Source organism: Bombyx mori, chromosome 9, assembly GCF_030269925.1.
Source record: "Bombyx mori chromosome 9, ASM3026992v2".
Lineage (NCBI taxonomy): Eukaryota > Metazoa > Arthropoda > Insecta > Lepidoptera > Bombycidae > Bombyx > Bombyx mori.
Window position 1 is genome coordinate 11,173,499 of NC_085115.1, and position 16,693 is coordinate 11,190,191.

The window sequence follows — 16,693 nt, forward strand, 5'->3', positions numbered from 1 at the left end:
ATTCAATTCCTCATTTTTATCATTCAACATTTAACTTGCCAGCTATTTGAGCTTAGTGAGTCCCCCACCTCATGCATGGTAGGTATAGGGGTCTCAATGTACGAAAATTCAGGTCTGGTCAAATACATACAGGTAGAGCCCACGGGCTCTTGGACTATAGTAAGAGGTAGATATTTACGCGTACGGATGGATATTGTGAATTCGTTATTCATGAACGCAATTAGGTTAGGTTTCCCTTTGTTTTTGTTGATTAATACTAGTTTCTGTTTATTTATTGAGACTGAGAATTCATATCTCGAGGTGGGCGGCGGATTTTATGTTGCTGATATCTATGGGATCCGGTAACCAGTTAACATCATGTGGGTGGTGAATTCGTTCAACCTACTAAGCAATAAAAGGCAATTTTTGGGTTAGGCAACCACATAATTAATTGAAATAATTAGGAATAAATGAAACCAGATCTCAAGGTTTTAGCGTTCTAATTATTCTGAATAAAATGCTACTGTAATGTGTAAAGAGAAAAAATAGAAAAGCAAAACGATTCTAATGAATTCATTACACAAATGTGCACATACATTAATTACACTATTAAAACATGCTATGTATATGATTATCAACAACAAACCAACTAATGCGGAACTTGGTAAATTATAAGCAAATTAATACATTTTTTTTTAAATTAGAAATTGTAGTTTCTCTGTTTACTGCGATTTGCTAATTTTGGAAATTAAACAGATAATGTTATTTCAAAGAATACAAAGAAAGCTACAGTCTATATGCTAAGTAATAAATATCTTTTTCATGTTTATACTTTTTATTTGTTAATTAATAGCTTGGATTTGGCAGTTCATTGATCTAATGACAAATTGCTTAGCTTTGAATTTTAGCATAATTAACATTTCATACTCTTAGTAGCGTGTCATTTTCAAATAATAATTAAGAAACAGCAATTTTAAGTAATTTTTCGTTTTTGTAAGTATGACTTGAATAAATGAAGAGCCCACAGATACTGTTACAAACAAAGACATTATTCTGTTTGGTAACTTTAATTCTATTTTCAACGTATTTTCTCATATTCCTGCTTATCTTTGTTAACTAGTCTTGTAATATTAGATTGGAGTAGGGCTAAAAAGAGACAGATTGCGCTCATATGTTCCATAATACAATGCTATTTAGAAATTCTCATCTGCTTGCCATTAATTAGTCCAATGCTTCTGAACCGGGCTATTGATAGGTCTAATGAAACGATTTCTGTTTCTGACAGAAAAATAAAAGGTTAGCAAAGCAGTGGTACAAAGAATTAGAAGAAATCCTAGCCAAGAGAATAATATTTAATCCAGAGACACGTCATGTGCTTTAAAACATGACTTAGGACTTATAGGCTCTTAAAAAATGCATTTAACCGACACAGCTTGACCATTAATTAAAAAAATTAATAGGAAAAGTGAAATTAAACTGTTCAGGCGGTATGCAAAGGGAATTCGCAGTTTGAAAGTTCTGAAGCTTTTTACTAAAGAGCAACATTTTAACAAGCAGAATGATCGAGCTTATGCTCAAAGCATTCCAGTAGCTTTTGTATTAATCAGTGGGATATAACGTGAAGACTATCGGGCTTCAGTTATGGTTTGAGATCTACCAAATCGAAATATTTTGTGGAAAGGACATGAAAACATCGACTCAGGCGAACTGAGACGCAGTTTTCAAGGATTTTGCTACGTCTCTTAATAACGTCAAATTTCATAACCAGGAATGGTTGTTTCAGCAAGACTCAAAACGGCATAAAAATGCTAGATCCATACAAAGATCGCTACATATTCTAAACGACAATTTGGGAACCCTAAAACAATCCATAAAATTGGAATGAGCGATTTTTCCCATGCGAAAATGAGTAACTGGACATAACGCTTATAGGGCCAAAGTACAGGATTACTGATGAGCTTCGTATTATAAGAGCTTTTAATCGAACCAATGTGTAGAATACAATATTCTTGACAAGTAAATTACTATTCATTTCCTTAGTTTTTTTTTTTGTTATAGCTTGTTGTTGGTATAGTCTTGCTTTTATACAAATGAAAGAGCTGCACACAGACTAGCATAACTTTCAGTGTGCTTAGTGCGAGTTTTTTAACGTTCTCGATAGAGTAAAAGTTAACGCAAATTCGTATGCAGTTGGAACAGCGCCACTAGCGGCAAACCTAGGCAAACATTCCAACTTCAACTTTTACGCTATCGAGAACGTTAAAATACTCGCACTGAGCACACAGTTCCTACGTTTCTTGAATTGAACGTAAAGATCGTACCTCCTGTAAGACCCGCTTAAGCTGCAGCAGCAGTGTCTTGATGTCGACCACGTCTTGGAGCAGCGAGGCGGGCGCGGGCGACGCGTTCCCATCACTGACGCCCCCTTCCGACGGAGTCTGAGTGCGGGAACGCTGAAGTAAGCGCGCCGTGCGTACGGGCAGGCTGGCCCTGGGAATTGAAAAAGAATTATAGGTTACACATTGTTGATCTTGTTTTTTTCTCTCTCTGGTATTAAGTGGTTACTGGAGCCCATAGACATCTACAACGTAAATGCTCAGTATAGTTACAACGGCTGCCCTACCCTTCCCTTACTGCTTCACGGCAGGAATAGGCAGGGTGGTGGTACCTACCCGCGCGGACTCGCAAGAGGTCCTCCCACCAGCAATTACGCAAATTATAATTTTGCGAATTTGATTTTTATTACACGATGTTATTCCTTCACCGTGGAATTGGTACCCGCCTGCGGGATTCGAACACCGGTGCATCGCTCAACACGAATGCGCCGGACGTCTTATCCCTTAGGCCACGACGACTTCAATGATCGTTTAATTTCACTTTTTGATTGAATGCTATCGTGAATTCTTTTGTGAGCGATTGATTATTCTCTTCACATTATTTTACAAGGTGTACCGACTTCACCACAATAAAGACGAACATTACAATAACAGAAACATAAGTCATACGCTCTAAAAATACATTGATGTGCTTGTACAATTATATTTTTTATAAATTCCGTAATCTGACGAGTACTCGTAAATAAATGTGATCAATGCGGATCTATCTTGTGAATCGAAATTGATATTTTAAAGATTTTTTAGAGATTTTTAATTATGTATTTTAAATCAAAGAGACAATATTGTATCAGCAGCGTAAACCCTCTAACGTACAGTCCGATTATTTCCTCAAACCATATGGTTACCAAGCTAAGCCTTATATTAAGTGTAACTCGAAGAAAACCATAAACTTCTTCAGTAGCTCTGGAGACGTGTGCCATGATCAAGTGGTTCACAATTTTTATATTCTACATGGTTGAACACGCATAACATTTTTTGCATGTCAAACATCGCTTACAAAACCGGAGATATATGGAAATAGAAATTATTATTTGTCATAACTTTCGCTTAAAATACTATTAAATAACCATTAGATGTTTTCGAGAGTAGGCAATTATATTCATTGATTCTCATTTTATTAACAGTAACAAAATATGACATCTTCTGCAAGCAAACTTAGGAAGGTCATTGTTAATTATCACAGATTAGTAAAAAGACAATTACGCGACCCAAACCTAATTCAATTATTCTGTTTAAATCCATTTGGGTATACTACGGTGGGCGCGAACGTGACTCACCTTCTCAAATTAATTAGCGAAATGTTACAACTGTTGTGTGCTGTTGTTTCATCAAGGAAGGTAGCAATGTATTCGTTTTGGTTAATTTAAGAATGGTTCGTGATTGATGTGGCCTAATTTTTGCCTGTAAAATTAGAGGTCCACTAATGTTGTGGTTAAATGGAATAAAATACGTGAATAAAGTTACAGACGACGTCATTGAAACTTGAATAGTTCGTTTCTTTTTTTTTTCGTATCTAAGCTGGTAGCCTTGAGAGGCTATTTCAGCGTAACCTTAACTGGTAGGTGAGCTCACGGGGCCCAAACCGGAGTGATGCTAACAATGACCCCAGCAAGAGCAGTGCTTCGAATCTACCACCGGATCGGAAACGCGACCCACTGAGAAGATCCGGCGAGAAACTCAGTGGGCTAGTTGGTTTTAATCTTTAACGAAAAAAATGTTGGAAGTGTGAAGGCTCTGTCTGTTTTGTTTACGACATTGTAGATTGAGAAACAAAGGCTTGTTTCTCGGCATTAGAGCAATAAGGTCATTTACCGATTTTCTCAACTTTTCAAATGATAATTAGTTTGTCTAATGTATGCATCTGTGCGACCGTTTTCCAGATAGGTTTTTTTGTTAAATAAATCATTCAAAATTAGGTTCTAGTCATCGACACTTCAGGGAAAAGCGGCAAAAAATATCACCAGACATCAACAGCGTAAATGTCACCACCCACCTCGAAACATAACTTCTAAGTCTTCGTGTATATTGCAACGGCTGTCCCGTCCTTTAAGCCGCAACGCATTTCTGCTTCACGACAGAAATAGGCAGGATGGTGGTACCTACCCGTGCGGACTCACAAGACGTCCTACCACCACTAATTACGCAAATTACAATTTTTGCGGGTTTGATTTTTTGTCACACGATGTGTTATACCTTCATCGTGAAATTCATTTCTGGAATTCATTAAGTACGTGTTTAATAAGAAAAATTGTTGCAAGTATCGAACACCGGCACAGTCGTATCGCTCGATACAAATGCAACGATTTCCTATCCTTTAGTCCACGACGACTTCGAAATACCATTAATATGTCAATTAGAAAATAAAAACATGTCTTGAAATTGCGACCTGTTGAATAATATGCACCGATTGCATTCAGTATCAGCCACTAGTGGGGTTAATTACATCGGTTTCTACACAGCTGTTTGAGATCCTTTTGAAACGATTATTCTTTTTGAAGTTATACTTCTTTAGGCGCGTTATGAAATATTGATGAGAGTGAAATTTTACGATGCGCGCGCACCGTGACATAAAATTAACAGAATTAAGTTGCCTACTAAATCGCACATTACAATACGATCGACGTAACTTGGCGACTGAATATAGCCGCAGGTGAACTTTCCGAACCGTACCGAGAATTAACGAATTTATACGATATCAAGAAAAGGGATGTCCAATATGCGTGTTTGAGGATGTTGTTTAATCGATTTCTTTTCAAATTGATTGAAATTTAAATAAAAAAAAAGAAATAAATTTAATAAAAATAAAGTATAACTTCTTACGCGCGTACATAAGTACACGCACCCTTTTTTTGACTTAGGAATCCGTTTTGCCCTTCCCCAGTTTGAGTATAGCCGTTATTCCAATGTTGATTGAGACTTTTATCTTTTGTCTCAACGAGGCATTACGGTTGAGGTTTATTTTATTCCCCTTGCAGGTTGACAAGCATACGGCCCACCTGATGGTGAGTGGATACCGTCGCTCATGGACGTCAGCAATACCAGTGGCAGAGCTAAGCCGCTGTATAGCGTTGAATACTCTCCACAAGCCTCGTTTGAAGAATGACATATACGCTTACGACATAGCGCTCGAGACGCCTGCAAAATCGACAAAGGTCTCCTCCAACCTTTTCCACTCATGTCTTTCTTGAGCCACTCTGTTCCATGTAACGCCTGCCACTTGTCTTAAGTCGTCAACCTATCTTTTTGCGGTCTACCTCTTTTCTTTTTAATTTCTCTAGGATACTATCGTGTCACAATTTTGCTCCATTATTGTGTTTTCCTCTAACCATATACCCTGCCCGACGCCATTTAAGCCTTCTATTTTTTTTGCACCCTATGTCCATTCCACTATAGATTATTTTGAATACTAATAATACGTGAACATAGACAATTTAAACTAAAAGGATTATTAAACGCTGAGTTTTTTATTTTTTAGTGCCACATCCACAGAGTGCTATGTTGTATAGGTACTGCTTGCTACTTGTAATCTATTGCTATCAATTTTGCGTCACCGTTTTGTTTATTATTCAAATTTCAATAACCGATGCTCCTTATCGAAACTTAATTATAAGGTGCATATCAAATTTATTGTTACTTGTTCTGTGTTCTGTTTGCGAGTGCGAAGTGAAAGGCGCTGTGACCATCGTGATTTTGAACGGAGTCATTCTTAATATGAGATTTAGACAATGATGAATTTAATTACAATTGCAATTTAATATAATTTATTTTATGTACAAGTGATACTTTCTATAACAAAATGTTAATTAAATTATATTTGCAAATTTACTTCGGAAAACAAATTCAAAGTGAATTGAAACACAGCTTGGGCAATACCAGCGCTCTGTAACGAAGGGGATCAGGAAATAACAAATTAAAAACATAAAAAAACTTTATGCAATCAATGACCCGCTTCCTCATTGTTCTTATTTCAAAAACGAATTAATAACAGTAACCTTGATTGTAGTTTCTTGACGAGCGCTTGAATAACTTCAATCGATGGATTAGTGTCCCTCTCAATTTTAGTTGGCCTTGTCACACGACAATAGTAAGTAGCCTTACAAAGTTTTTAAGAGTCCGTTTGAATATGCAACTATTGGTCACATTTTGCGCAAGGTTATAAACAAAACAGTATTTAGTCATGACCTAATTGGAAAGTCTCGAAAACAAAGCGTTTTACGTTTTTAGTATTATTAGCTCATAAAACCTTTTCACTTTCAAAACAACATGATAGCCATTGGAAAACGTTCGAGGCACTCGATACGTCCAGATAAGGTACAATTCACCTGACTGATATGATAAGGAACGATTTTATTTACGAACACAGAATTGTCGAAGAAACCTTGGGAATTTCAGTGATGAAAACCGTAATGCATTTAAAATAGCCACGACCGAGGTATCACGCAATCGCGAGTGCGGTTAATACGAATTAAAAGTGTCGACCTGTACTGCTTCGCTCGCTGGCTGCGGAGGCTCGGTGCTGGGCTGGATGAGCGCGTGAGGGCGGGCTCAGCCACGTGCAAGTCCGTCTTCTGTCTTCGAGCACCCAGGTTTACGTGAGCCGGGACCGAAGACGTGCCCGACACAGAACGCATGGCGCGCAAGAGACTTTCACAGCGCGCACGCACACGACCAACTGAGGCTCGCGTGCGGCCAGAGCTGTGGGCGTCACCGCCGCGGCCGACGCCGCACCAGCACCCCCGGAAGAATCTGATCTCGCACCGACGACCCTAGCCATTCACGTCGAACGATACTTGCCATCCGAGTTTTCTTTATGTCACAGTCTAATTACAATTGTACTGTTAAGTCTATCGTAAGACGAGTGACATCATTGCCGTCGCATCAACACTGTGACCGTACGTCGCGAGATGACTCGCGTGGGGCCACTGACATCTAGTTCAGCGTCGGTGGCACGGTGAATCGGGCAGCGAAGTGTGTCGGAAAGGGAGTTGACCGAACGTTGAACAAACGGTTCTAATGTCTGCGCCTTCATAGCGGCCGTCACGGTTGTCGATTGCGGAACGATTGCAAGAACACTTTCTTTTAGTCGTGTTTTTGTTTATTTTCCTAAATTACATGGTTACGCGACGCCGAACGTCAACACTAAAAACTCAATGCACATATTGCTTTCGTAAAATCGGCACTATTTTTATTAAGTAAAAAAAATGGACTGTTCATTGAAATGTTTGACTAGGATGACTAGGTCACTGTCAATGCTTAGAGTCGTTTGTTTGTTTTGCACGACATGTCTGGTTGAATACCTATAAAACTAAGCAACGCGCATGCGTCGACCCGTTCAATAAACCACCCCTCGCGTTCAGCTGTTTTACTCCGAACGACATCATATTCTAAGAGAATCTGTTATATCAAGTTACGCATTAACTTGTGAAAACGTTTTTGGGTTCGTTTTCAAGATTTATAACATATAAAAAATATTTTTAATCAGCTCGTATGTACTTGGCTGCGCGTGTCCCTAGCATTGAATTCATGGTAGGCTGTTACGTCACATGATGAAGCCATTTGATGAAGCAATTTGAGCCAAATGAATATTGACAGTAAAAAAAGGTTTCAAACGTACGACGATAACACCGAAAATATTAAAACAACTGTCAATAAACCATGTACAACAATAAATACCTTAATATAACTAGCTCTCGGGGCTCTAACCTGAGGGCGTTGCAAACACGAGCCCTAGCAAGAGCCGTGCTTCGCAGAATCTACCACCGGATTGGAAACGCGACCCCTTGAGAAGATCCGGCGAGAAAATCAGTGGGCTGTGTCTATGGCAAAATCACTTAAACAAGATTTTTAGTTTTATTTTTAAATTTGAGCGCTATTAATGAAAATCCCTTTATATAATAGCACTCGAACACCAGAGCCCACTGAGTATATTTAATATAATATTAAGAAGCATATCCGCTTCGGCGTGACTCTGGCCAATTGCATGAGCACCATCGATTTCTTGAAACTATTTACGCGTTATATTACGTTGACAGTACTAGGTATAACAGACACTTCCTCTGGAACACCAACCACATCTGTACTATATATCAACACGATCGGATAAAGCGTTCAGAATTACATAAAGTGATCTTTATTTAGATATTTATACTATGTACACAAATTATAGCCTAAAAGAAACATTTAGACTTCTAATACAGCGCCATCTATTAGATACTTACTCAACTCGGATATTAAAACATAATCTTAATAAGCTAATAACTTACACCGCCATCTGTTACAAACTTAAAGAGTTTACAGAATAAGCCTTTGTCATCTAATAAACTAATAATTTGCAATAAAAGAGTGTGGTTATAAATTGAGATAAAATCTATCCTATGTCTCAAGAAGGAATAAGTATAAATTTTCAAAAGAAAACTTTAAAATCAGATAGTTATTATTAGAGTTCACCGCGGACAAATATCGTGAAATTATAATGACAGATCGGGATGGTTGTTACTAAAAACACAAAAATATCTATATTTTTTAAAATATTTTACCATAATGTTACAGATGTATGCTGCTTTGTGTATTAATAATTCTTACGTGTAATTCTTCATTAAGCTCATCGATTTGTAACAACTATGTTTCATACAACTAATTAAAACATGTAAGTTATGAGACATGCGATGTTTTCAAAATAATAATAAGAGAAAAGAAGACATAATAAACATATTATAGTGTATTATGGATGTTCGAATACGTACCATTTTTTTGGTTCGAGTTTAATTTAATTTTGATTATAGATTTTTATTTATTTATATAATAATATATTTTTAATTGAAGCGCAACTTTCCAAATATTTTCATGTGTCTCTCAATTGCTGGAGTATAAGGTAATAAGATTTTTAGAAAAAGAAAAATAAAGATACGCCGCTTAAAAAATTTACAAAACTATAATTTGAACAGAACGACGTCTGTCGGGCTATATTACATATTTAGTGCATGCACACACATGTTATTGTTGATTTAGAAACATTGCATAGTTTTATTGTGATATCTATGGCATTTTCGAAATATAAACCGAATTAGTGAGGCGGGTCGATGACTCATCGCGACTTTCACATACAAACAAAAGAGTGATGCTATAAAATAGGTATTAGTGTTAATAGTTAAAAAAGTTCACAATACAACTATTGTGAACTTTTTCCCCTACCTATTCGCTGGTAGCCTAAGAGGCTACACCAGCTACGTCCAGACGGGTAGGTGACCTCACGGGCTCAACCTAAGGGATTTTGCTAACACTAGTAGTCCTAGCAAGAGCAGTGCTTCGCAGAAACTACGGCCGGATTGGAATCACGACCCACTGAGAAGATCGGACGAGAAAATCAGTGGGGTTATTGTAATCCACCACGGCTTGGATTGTGGGAGAGCCACTGCATAGTTATAACTGGGGGTTCGACCTCATGTATTCATTCCGGCTATGGAATGAGCTCCCCTCCACGGTGTTTCCCGAGCGCTATGACATGTCCTTCTTCAAACGAGGCTTGTGGAGAGTATTAAGCAGTAGGCAGCGGCTTGGTTCTACTCCTGGCATTGCTGAAGTCCATGGGCGACGGTAACCACTTACCATCAGGTGGGCCGTACGCTCGTCTGCCTACAAAGACAATAAAAATAAAATAAAAAAAAGTAGGTGGCGGCAGTCACGTTCTTCTTCGACTCTGGTAACCTCTGAATATCAAATGGGTTATAAGCTCGCTTGCAAAAAGGGACTGAAGTTTGAAAATACTAATATTACGTACATAAAAAAATAAATAAACTACTTCTGCGGATTAATCTCGCTTTTCGTCTCTCTCTGACAATCGTCAATGATTACGAAAACTGTAAAGTGTTCGCAGCGTCGAAAATAATATAACGACACATCGTCTTTTCGCATTAAAAGTGTACAATTTCCAAAAATATTCTAAATTGAGTTAATAGGCGGAATTATTTGGTATCACGAGTATTTTTCTCATAAATGCTCTCAAAAGAGCGTAGTTTAGTTTTAGTTTTTAGTTTTTTTTGTTTACCTATATTTTGACTACTATTAACAAAATTAATACATAATTTTATCTTACTTTAAAAGACCGATAATGTAACTGGTAAAAAATAAAAAAAATAATGTTGCAAAGATGATTAATATTAAAAATATCACATGTTAAACCTTTAAAACACTCTCCTGTAAAATTAGTAAGTTTTGAGATTATACAGTTTTAATGCGAGAAGACGACATATAGAACGCGATGTTATATACCTATAAAATTCAGTTAAATTTCAGTTATGTCTATGACTCGAGAAAAGCAAAAAAAATACAAAAATTCTTTATTTTGTTTGAGTTCATTTTAAAAATTTTTTTTAAATGGCGAAATAAGTACCTAAACAGACTTTCAATATTGCAATTTATGAGATGCCTTAGATTTCGCAGAGAATGGAACTTAATACGGACACTAGTACGCACACTTTCTAAGCCTTTATTTGACAGATTTGCCTTATAAGTACATTTTTTACTGGTATTTACTAACAATAACTTCGAAGTGTAAACTAATTAATAATTAATTACCGATAAAAACATAAATTAATAAATACGATCGACTTTCAGTGTAAATCCGTTCCCGAAATAGTAGTTGCATGCAAACACGCGTTAGGCAGCGGCCTGGCTCCGCCCATGGCATTGCTGAAGTTCATGGGCGACGGTAACCACTCACCATCAGGTGGGCCGTATGCTCATCTGCCTACAAGGGCAAAAAACCCAGCCGTGATCGGAGTTGAATACACGAATATACTGCACAGCCCTAGCCAACAATAGGTAAATAAAATCCAAACATATTTAAGTGCTTGTTTAATGTTCAACAGATGCTATCTTTCCGGTTATCTGTGTCTACTGGAGTGGATGTCTGTACCGAAGCTAAGGAGTGCTTCTAAAATGCAATTTATTTTAAGTAGGTAATTGAATGCAGCTGATCACTGCAGATTAATAATACAGATGCTAATATTATCGTTTCGTTTGAGAATCACGACTTCGATTTTAAGGCTAAAGAAACGCCAACTGTCGTTGAAGAGACTACATCATTGGTTCGTCCGTATCAAGACCTACGGGAGGTTGCCCAAAACCTAACGAGTCTTTCATCATCCAACACACGCATTAGAAAAACTAAGAAACAGTCCAAACAGTAGCAAACGTACAATATGCGTCCAGAATATTATTTTTTTATTGCTTAGATTGGTGGACGAGCTCACAGGCCACCTGGTGTTAAGTGGTTACTGGAGCCCATAGACATCTACAACGTAAATGCGCCACCCACCTTGAAAATACATACATACATAAATACATTCATAATGTAATAATAATTTTAATATACAAAAGACGCTTGTGGCCCTTTAACAAAATGGCAGTATTATGTGAGGAAGCTTTGACCTTTTGTTGTAGTCCACGAATGTATTGCTGAGCTGACACTGAATGAAATTGATTCAATAGTCGTCCGACTTTAAAAGCGCTTTCAAAAAAGGGCCAAATGCTGCTTTGTTATTCCGAAGAATGTAGATATAAAAGTAAAAAGCGCAAGAGATACGTCTCTTCTTCAAACAGTGACACGAAACCAAAGTTAATGTATTTTTATATATTTTTCTATAAAGAAAAATATTTCAACTAATTATTTTCTTTCAAATATTAGATATTCTGAAACACGAAAGGTTTTTAGGACCGGATGTTTTTTTATGTTTTATTTTATATTAATTCCCAATTTATTTTGTCACACATGTAACGACTTTAAAATTTGAAGGTACACAAAGAAGAATATTTATTCAAAGTTTTCCGGATTTTAATATCCTTTTCTAATAAAATTAGTTCTATATTTTCTTTTTAAAACATGCACATATGTATGTGTAAGGGCTTTCCATTCATTTTAACGCATTTTATGTTATTTAACGACACAATTTAAAAATTTTGGCGGTGTACAAAAGTGTGGCGATGCAGGCGTTGAAAATTAGTGATCTAAAACAGCAAAAAATCTGAATAGTTTAAAATCGTGTGCGAATACAAAGACTAACATCACCTTTAAGATCAGTAGCAAGATAAATCCACGTACATTGCTCGGCGTCATTCGCTTCGTGAGCCGCGAGATTCATCTAACGGTTCTTGACATCAATTTTAAGCAAAAAAAATATTCACCGCATTATATAATGAAAGGTCTCCATCTTATGATCACGTTTAATTGCGAGTCATTCCTTTTTTTAATGAATTTATATAATACATGTCCGAGAAACACGTAGTACAAAAATATCCAATTTAATATAATTGGTTGAGTTAATACATCACGTCGCGTCGGTCGTACGGTGGTGTCGTGCTTAATGTATGGCGAATATTTTGTAATGATAAAAATATTACAATCTTTAAAAAGGTTTGGTTGCAATGCCGCTTATTAAATTTAAATCACATTATTTCACTATTATAAGGTAAAATTTTCTTTTTCTTAGCTAAGCTGATGGTCTAGAGACCATATCAGCGTCACCGGAATTCAAAATTTTCTTTAAAGTAACTAAAGTATAGATAAAATGAAACCATTGAGATTAGATTTTAGATTTTATCAGAACATGAAGTGCTGTTACACTAGCATTGCTTAAGCGTCCACTAAATTGACAGTCGTGATGAGTTGCGGCATCAGTATCCGGTATCGATTCTCTTCGACTCTGGGTGAAACGCGACCGAGGACATCTCACCTTCTGGGCGACGCAGATACTCACGGGATACGGCTGCTTTTGGGCGTTACCTGCACATTGTCGCCCGGAGGGAGCAGACGTCGGATTGCCACCATTGCAGTGGCTGCGACGAGGACACGGCGGAGCACACGATCGCGTACTGCGCCGCTTTTGCAAAACAGCGCCGTGTCTTCGTCGCAGACATAGAGCTGGACCTATCGCTGCCAACCGTCGTGGTTACGATGCTCGATAGCGACCTGTCCTGGCAGGCACTGCTCGACTTCTGCGGGGGCACCATATCGTAAAAGAAAACGGATCTCGTAAAAGGTGCACCATCTCGTTAAAGGAGGAAGCAGCGGAACTGGAGGGAGAATTCCCCTTTCCTCTTGGCGCCGTGCCACGCGGTTGGTGGTGGATCCCGTTCTGACCCGACAGGCTGGCTCTGACACGGACACCTCGTATGAGATTCGGCCCTCTGCCGCAAACAAAAAGTTAGCATCCGGAATAGCGGATGTCCATGGGCGATGATAACCACACAGCATTATTATTATGTTGTAAAATATTTGTAGTACGAAAAAAAAAAACAGTGTTTATTTAATCAAGGGAGCGTTGACCTCGATAACTACGTATAGTTCACGGCGAATGTTATTAATTTTATTCAGTAAATACAACGAGGTAGAGTTACGTTATAACTGTTGAGCCCTAATGAGTCTAAGGCCGACCGATCGGTCGCTCATGGGCCCTTAGAGAAAGATACATTTAGCTTCAGTAAACGCTTGTACGAAACTCACGTATGTATGAGATAGACCATGTAGCTTTTTTGTTAGACCAAACATATTATCTTATAAGTGGACCTAGAAAATCTTCACAGAATCTGGTATAGTCTAGGGGCCAAGAAATTCCAGGAGGGACATAGAGCATCTTTGTCCCCCCGCTTAGCTGTTTTAAAACCACTTCTTTAAGTGTGCACTTATAATTAACAACACTTCTTTAAGAACATTTGATGTGATGCTTAGATAAACTCTGGTCCGAATACAAACCATGAAGACATTTTTGATGTCCATAAGCAAACGTAAATCATAAGAAAGACCGTAAGCGAGCTTAGAAGGTAATAAATATTATTGTAATAATTTTCTACAAAAACTCATTGTTGTTACAAATATCGTACGTTAATGGCGCTATGAGAAATATCCTACCTGCCTAAAATATCAATAAAAACTGTTGAGAAGTTATAATAATCATCATCATCAGCCTTAATCTGCCCACTGCTGGATATAGGCCTTCCCCAATGCCATCCACATAATGCGATCCTCCGCCTTCCGCATCCAACGACTTCCCCCCGTGCGCACTAAGTCGTCAGTCCACCCGGTTGGAGGACGCCCCACGCTCCTGGTACCCATCCGTGGCCTCCATTCGATATTTTTATTTATTGTATAATTATGCTTTTTGAAGTGTAAGTTAATGGAATGTTTTCAAGTCGATGAAAATAACGTTCAAAGATTCCGTTACATACAAATAATCAAACATCATGTATGTGTATGTAAGCTATTAAAAACGTTTAAAAACTCACAAACGCAGATATTACAAATATATATATTATAAATTACAAGCTGTTACACGCAGCTTCGTCTGCTTGGTCAAATGGAAATGGGTCAGAGTCGTTACACGTGGAAATGAGATGTTTTTTCGGGATATAAAAGTAATCTATGTCACTGTCCTGTGTTAATACTTTAACTTAAAAAACCTGTTCATTTGTGTACATACCTTTGTGCTTGGCCGTTGAGCATAGTGACCACTTGGGCCACAATGCCTTTGACAGGCGCCTCCTTCTCCAATACCACGCTTGGTTTTTCCATTTTCGCCAGTGTCATCACAACAACAATCACTTCACTGTTATCCAAAAACAATTCACTAACGTTTTATTTTTTTAAGGAATCGATTACTACTGAAAATCCTGAAAATTAATTTTGACAGGAAATGCTAATGAGTGTTTAGATCAAACATTATCAATCCAATTTTGATCCATCATATACCAGTAGTACTATAATGTGTTTTGATTAACTGGTCTGGCTTGGGTATTGGCGTTGGCCGGTTTTTCTTTGTGTAGATTTTAAGTGTTTACCGTAATTCACAAAAGTTTCAATATAATATATTTATTTACAAACAAATAATAAGCAGTCAGCGCAGGAGTTTTATAGTTATTTACTAACTGAATGAACGCTTTTTGTCGGTTTGCGGCAGAAATAGGCAAGGCTGTGGTGCCTATCTGACACTATCTGTACGCGCTAAAAGTAGGTAATAGTGAATCTCAAACTAAGTAGCCTGTATCTTAGATTTTTGAAAGCAGTTTCAAAGTTCAAGGCACATAATGACTAACTACACTGTGCACTGGTGGTAGCACCTCTTGTGAGTCCGCACGGGTAGGTACCACCGCCCTGCCTATTTCTGCCGTGAAGCAGTAATGCGTTTCGGTTTGAAGGGTAGGGCAGCCGTCGTAACTATACTGAGATCTTAGAACTTATATGTCAAGGTGGGTGGCGCATTTACGTTGTAAATGTTTATGGGCTCCAGTAACCACTTAACACCAGGTGGGCTGTGAGGTCGTCCACCTGTCTAAGCAATAAAAAAAAAAAACTAGATGCTTCATTGTAACGCAAATGATACTTCTCAGCTTTACTAATATGATTTAAGTCTCAGTTGGGTTAGAATACATCTGTGAAATGTTCCACCAATGAAAAGCGGGTTATTTCTGTGTCGTTCGTTTACTGGTGATAGTTACGCTGAAAACCTGCCATTGATACTTATGTTTGTTTGATGTTGAATTCACTGAGTGGACTGTAGTTTTTTGGGTTCTTGTGAATTATAAACACTATCACTATTGCTGGGTGTTTATTAATATTTATACAAAGTACAACGGTTTTTACAGGCACAGCGATGGAAGCGAATTTTGTGAATCAATATTATGACTGGTTTAAGACCTAGTGAATGATTTATAATGAATGATATTAATGTAGGTTCGCTACAATGTTATATAATTTTTATTAGGACAAATTAGTTTTGAAATAACGTATTGCGGTCGTAGTTTCCTGTAGCATTCTAAGTTAAACATAAATAACATTTATGATATATGGGAAGTTATAGAAACATGAATAGAAAAAACGTTAGCTTAACAAGAGATTTGCTTAAAGTTTTCATTTTATTTGTGATATTAGAGCATCTGCGTGTGTCTTTGAGAGTGAAATGTAACACTTAGATTTCAACACTTCTAAAACCGATACGAAAATAAAAACATTCGAACACTGCGACTCTTAATTGGATACACTCTAAAATTAGGTCGTTTTGAAATATAAATTTGTTCAAAGGTAGGTTTCTGAAAGAAATATACCTAATTCATTTTATTTTAAGACAACCCAACCATATTTCAACAAATTAAATGAAATTGAATCCACGTATTTTATTTTGAATATCTTTCGAAGATCATAAGAAAGGAATCTCATTAATATATTTATGTGCATTAAAATATTATTATTGACTATTAAAACTTCTGAACCCTTGGTATTAAACTACTATACTTTTTAGAAATTCTGTTATGTATTCAAAATTATTTCA

At 37.2% G+C, this 16,693-nt stretch overlaps 1 protein-coding gene across 11 annotated transcripts in view; it reads right to left on the reverse strand.

Annotated features, from left to right (window-relative positions):
- LOC101744958 (uncharacterized) overlaps positions 1–16,693 on the reverse strand; it is a 100,960-nt gene that overhangs the window by 12,036 nt on the left and 72,231 nt on the right. For all 11 annotated transcript variants that reach the window (XM_038012741.2, XM_038012742.2, XM_038012740.2 and 8 more), the window contains one exon: positions 2,301–2,469. In XM_038012741.2, coding sequence (XP_037868669.1) covers positions 2,301–2,469 — 169 coding nt within the window. The remainder of the gene's footprint in view (positions 1–2,300; positions 2,470–16,693) is intronic.